Here is a 5,808-nt window from a genome sequence, read left to right on the forward strand (position 1 = left end):
CGGCCTCCTCTCCCTCCAGAAGGTAGCGTGGGGGTTGCCTCTGTGGTTAGCCTGGGCCCGGAGCCCCTCTCTTTCTGTCCGGTAGCCACGCTTAAGGCACCGTTTTGGCTGCTCTTGGGCCTGCTGGCTTTCCTCATCCTTAGGCCTCTCCATTTCTACTGTTTTTTTTAATTCAGTAATAAAGTATTCATCTTGTGCCTGTTACTTGTTTTCTTCTGTTGCTGTTTTATTTTCCAAGAGTGTTGTTTAAGGCATTTTTGGGCACAGCTGGTGGGAAAGTTCCTACATGAATTATTACATTGTGTATTTAATACCTTCCTTTAGTGCTAGGAGTTACAGAGCTTTGCACACTCTCATGGATGGTAGCACATTGGAATTCTGATTTAAGCAGCTTTGGCGAGCTGGTCTGTGAGGGTCACAGGTGCCTCAGTGTCACCTGTGAGATCACTGCATGATCAAAGTTCTGGGGCTGTCCGTAGAATCAAATTCTGAATTGTGTTTGTTGAGCAGATCTTAAGTAAAGAGGCTTCCTTAATTCTGTTACTCATAGTATGTTTTTTAAAAAACTGTTTGTCTGATCAATATAAATAATCAAAATAACACTTTTCAAGACAATTTTGAACTTGGAGTGCAGCTCTATTTGCATATTTGATGTTTGTCTGAGTAGATTAAATGGTTGAATCCAGTAAACATCGCTTCAAAAAGATTCAGGTATGCAATTGCACAGATAAATTCTTAAGTTAATTCACTGGCATGCTTTCCATCTGGTACCTCATGATTAAAGAATTTGGGGGTGCACAAGCTATGTGTTTGAGAATGTGAAGCACACCATAAAGGAAAGCATGTAGGTTCCTGGACCTGTTCCTTAAATGATGGTGTCTGGTGTATCAGCTAACCTGAATTATGGTTTTTATTCAACAGACTTTCTTTAGAAAGTGTTTTTCTCCCTGGTTATCAGATAGTGATTCTGTCACAGATCATCTTCCTGTTTATCTCACAGTGGCTGCTGATGCATGTAATGTCACAACGATGTACTTCTTGTCCCATTTGTTCTCTCCTTCTCTTTGTTCTTTTTCTTTCATGTTCATCCTCCCCAAATAACTGTGAGACTTTTTTCTTTCTCGCTTTTCTATCATTTGGCCCCATCTCCATAGTATAGTAAGCTGTCTGCTGTTCTGTATCAAAGCTTTTGGCTCTCCTAAATGCTGCCATCTGTTAGAACCCAGAGCACAGACAAGCTGGTCTGTGTTTGAAATTGAACCTGTGTTAAAAAAAAATAAAAAATTAAAAATTAAAAAATTTTTAGTTTTATTGTCTGAAGCTTGCATGTCATTAAAAACTGTTTCTGTCCAGGCTGGCAACCCCCCATGTCTCCTCCAGATGTTCTCGGTCTCCAAGTCAGGAGGACTTTACTCCTCTCCCCTCAATCAGTGACCGCTTGGCCTTTCTCCATCCTTCCCGGGAGCTGCTGGAATACTACCGCAAGAGGATTGCTGACTTTGATGAGGAACATGAAGACTTGGTAAAAAGGCTGGAGAGATACAAAGAAACATATGATGAGCAGGTTAGGAAAGCAATTTTTTAATTACGATGGGCTGCGTATCCTTACACAAACTTCATATTTTTCTTCAGTTGAAAACTCCATACGGATGGTCTTAAGATTTAGCAGTGATGTGGTAGAACTGAGCTAAGAAGAAATAAGTAGATTTCAGTGTTTGATTGTGAAGTCTAGCTGCCTGTCCTTTGTCAAAACAAACAGAAACACTCATGTAGGATATTCTTTTTAGGTTGTTATAGTTTGGCTGTATCCTCACAGTGCATTGTTCATTTCTGTTGTTGTTGATACTTAAATAAGCCTGAGTTTAGATGTTCAGTTTCCATGTTTCCCAACTTACTTACCTTGTGAAGAATGCTCTCCCTTTTGTCCAAATTTAATGGGCTTTTGAGATACAGATATTATTCATATTTATTGTAATGCATTTCATAACCTTGGCCATAGGCTATCAAGCAGTATACTACACAGCAAATAAAGTAAAATTTAGAAGAAACTCCAAGCCTTACAAATCTTTGTCTCTTCAGAGGAGAAATCCTTACAGAATATCTGGAAGATATTCAGGGCTCTGATATGCCTTAGAGAATACCTCTGTCTAGCAATCATCTTTGCAGTAGTGAACACAGCGATCACTTCTGAGGTTCCTCCTCAAGTACTGGCCATGCTTGGAGTAGCCTGTTGGGAAATACGTGGCATACAAATTACTTTCCTCTAGGATATGGGAAAAAGAGTTACAGGTTCCAAAATAGTGACTTGTCCCCCAGGGGAATGTTTTTTGAAAGGTATGTTAACTTTCCGTACCAGGTGGAAAACCATTAATTAAACTTACTAACCAGATTTCTTACTTCTAAACCATAAGCATATTTTAATATTTATTCTTCAATAAGAGTAAGTGCTGTTACAGAGGCTTAACTAGGTTTTTGTTTACATCAGACTCCCCATATTTGTGCCACTCTTGACTGCCAGTGCAGAAGTGCAAGCATTGGAAACTGGAGATCTCAGCTTAGGCCTTATTTGGTTGTTTGTCTCAGGGCTCTGAACTTGCCGTTAAAACATAGTTTTGTCGTTTTTCTAATGGCTGTCATTTTTCCTCATCTGACAAAATTTTGTAAGAGAACAAAATAATTCACTTGAACTGGCCGTCATTCTATACCAGTTCAGGGCACAAGCAGCTTGAAGTTTGTAAGAGTTGCCCAATGCCCTGTATCATTTCAAGTAACTTAATCTCTCTACGTAGCACAAATTGCAGTGGGAGGTGCGTCAGCGAGAAGAGGAGATTGCGGAGTTGCAAAAGGCTTTGAGTAATATGCAGGTCTACCTCTTCCAAGAGAGGGAACATGTCCTTCGCCTCTACGCAGAGAATGACCGGCTAAAAATCAGGTGGGCTGTCCTAGATGGTTGACTGGGTCACAGACAGTAGCAATTGCATGCATTATGTTCTAATCCTCATCCAGATCTGAGCCTTCAGAGAAGCAATTATGCCACACTTCCCAGGGAGGGCTCTTATGAAATCATACCAGGCTTGGAGGTGGAATGCAATCTGTTGGGCTGCTAAATGTGTTTCCACTTATTAATCCTCCTATTCCAGTAATAAAAGAAAGAGCAGAAATTTCATCAGAAGCTTCAATTCAGATTTGAATTGTTAGTTGTCAGTTTGAATGTGGAGGTTCTGATTCAGGTGAACTGTGGAGAATTGACCTTGACTGGATGCCAGGTGCACACTGAGCCACTGTATCACTCCCCTTCTCAGCTGGACAGGGGGAGAAAAAAATACGACAAAAAGCTTGTGGATTCCAATAAGGACAGGGAGAGATCGCTCACCGATTACTATCACAGGCAAACCAGACTTGTCTTGGGAAATTAATTTATTATCAAGAAAATCAGGGTAGGATAATGAGAAATAAAAGCGAACCTTAAAATACCTTCCCCTCACCCGTCCCTACTTCTTAGGCTGAACTTTACTCCCAGATTTTCTACCTCCTCCACCTGCATGTCACAGGGGAACAAGGCATGGGAGTTGCAGTCAGTTCATCACACGTTGTCTCTGCCACTCCTTCCTCACTTTCTTCCCCTGCTGCAGTGTGGGTTCCCTCCCACAGGAGACAGTCTTCCATGAACTTCTCTAACATGAGTCCTTCCCACAAGCTTCATCATGGACTTGTATGGGCTGCAAGGGGACATCCTGCCTTATTATGGTCTTCTGGCACCTGAAGTACCTCTTCCCCATACTTCTTCACTGACCTTGGTGTCTGCAGAGTTGTTTCTCTTTCATATTCTCACTCTTCTTCCAGCTGCTTCTGTGTAGCAGTGTTTTCCCTTAAAAAGTTATCACAGAGGTGCTGCCACCATTGTTGATGGGCTTGGCCAGTGGTGGCTCTGTCTTGCAGCCAACTGGCATTGGTTCTTTCACGCATGGGGGAAGTTTCCAGCAGATTCTCACAGAAGCCACCCATTAGCCCCCTTGCTACCCAAACCTTGCCATGCTAACCCAGTTCACATGCTAATCTTGCACCTGCCTGGCAAAACCTCCTCCCTCAGCCCTAAAAACACTTATGCTCAAATAGAAAATACAGACAAAAGCCAAGTTTCTCCTCACTCTATGAGATGGTGTTGACAGACACTCCTTTTTAACGTCATTTAGTGAACTGAATATAACCTGCTATATCAGACCAGCTGCCAGTGGCAAAGGAGTTCCCACCCTTCTTCAGAACATTTGTGAGTGGTAATATGAAGTTTTTTGTAAAAGATTTAAGAACTTAAATCAAAATGTGTATTGGTGTGCTTTGGCACTTCTCAAGAGTGTGATGAAAAGTTTGATACAGCCCTTAATGTAGTTTGCTTTAAAAACAATGGACACTTACAATCTATTTAATGAAGTATCTGAAAGGATTTTAGGCAATTCAGAGCTCTGGAATACAAATTCTTTACCACCATGTGCTATTGCTGTATTTAGCCTATGTAGTATTGTTGTATTTGAAGAGAGGAAAGCTTCCTGATAACAACAGAATTGCTAGTGTTTTTATTATATCTGCAACATCAGTATTGTCTTTGGGAGTTTTTTTTAAAGCAATATTCTCAAGAACTGCAACAGTTGGGAAATTGTATAAGCATTAACAAGTAAGCTAGGAGGACAGCATGTCACAGTGTCTTGATGTACTGACCACCTTCTTTGAATTCCAGGGAACTGGAGGATCGAAAAAAAATTCAACATCTTCTGGCATTAGTAGGAACAAACGAAGGAGACATTACATATTATCACAAGGAGCCTCCACATAAGGCAGGTTCTGTTTTTCTGCAGAATTCTCTTGAAGATCTGTACCCCAGAAGCTGACCACAGACCAGATCTGTCCCACAAATCAGAAGTTGCTAAATGATTCCAAAGCAGTAGGGATCTGTAGCTCTGTAGCAATATCAGGTTTTCATATAGCAGCTGACAGATACATAGGAATAAGCACGCTGAAAGTAGGTTCTCTTAGCATCAGTTCCTTTCAACCTTCAAAACATACCTCCAGATGTGCCTCCTAAATGTCAGATAGGAGGCTGAAGTTGTCTGGAATATGGTCATACAGAAGCTGAAGAGAACACCCCAAAGAGAAAAAGGAAAAAAGCAAGTGCAGTAATGAGCAGGTGTTTGAAGATCAGCCATCTCAAAGTGCTATATCTTAGGGCCTCAGTAAAGAGTAAAGCTGTGCTGAGGTCTCTGCAAGAGTTTCCTGGGCAGGAGACTGCAGAAGAGCCATCCCCTCTAAGCAATATTGTGTATTTCAGAAGTGATGTCTAGTTGATTAAATGGCAATGCATATGGAGTGCAATGTAGTTGAATCCACTTAACAACATCATGAAGCATAAATTATTTGGATATACAGAGACAATGATGAATATAGGGTTTATCTTGGAATAAGGTGCAGGAAAGCTGAATTGCTTGTAGTTGCTCTGCACTGCTCAAGCAGTTAAAAAAATCTTGCAGATGCTTTAAAGTTCCCTGATACAGGATAGCTCTTAAATTGGACCTATTGTATAGCATTGATCTCAAGATAAGTTTTGGGGTTATAACCTGCCCCTCATGGCCTTCTGTTTTTAAGTGGGTTGCAGTTCAAGAGTCGTTTCAGTGATTTTATTGGTTTGTCCAGTTTCTCAAGTGAATGTGCTGATGAATCAAGCTTAATGTTTCTCCGTCTTGCTAAGGCAAGGACGAGTATGAAAAAAGGACATAATCTTCATCTTCACCTTCCTCTTCTCTTCTCTGTCACCAAAAT

The 5,808-nt window shown here is 41.0% G+C and overlaps 1 protein-coding gene across 1 annotated transcript in view; it reads left to right on the top strand.

Annotated features, from left to right (window-relative positions):
• CCDC77 (coiled-coil domain containing 77) overlaps window positions 1-5,808 on the top strand; it is a gene marked incomplete at its 5' end in the record, with an annotated part of 12,708 nt that overhangs the window by 275 nt on the left and 6,625 nt on the right. Inside the window, 3 exons of the mRNA XM_009995220.1 lie at window positions 1,354-1,564; window positions 2,790-2,932; window positions 4,733-4,829. Coding sequence (XP_009993522.1) covers window positions 1,354-1,564; window positions 2,790-2,932; window positions 4,733-4,829 — 451 coding nt within the window. The remainder of the gene's footprint in view (window positions 1-1,353; window positions 1,565-2,789; window positions 2,933-4,732; window positions 4,830-5,808) is intronic.

This window comes from Chaetura pelagica, unplaced genomic scaffold, assembly GCF_000747805.2.
Source record: "Chaetura pelagica isolate M959 unplaced genomic scaffold, ChaPel_1.0 scaffold343, whole genome shotgun sequence".
Taxonomy (NCBI): domain Eukaryota; kingdom Metazoa; phylum Chordata; class Aves; order Apodiformes; family Apodidae; genus Chaetura; species Chaetura pelagica.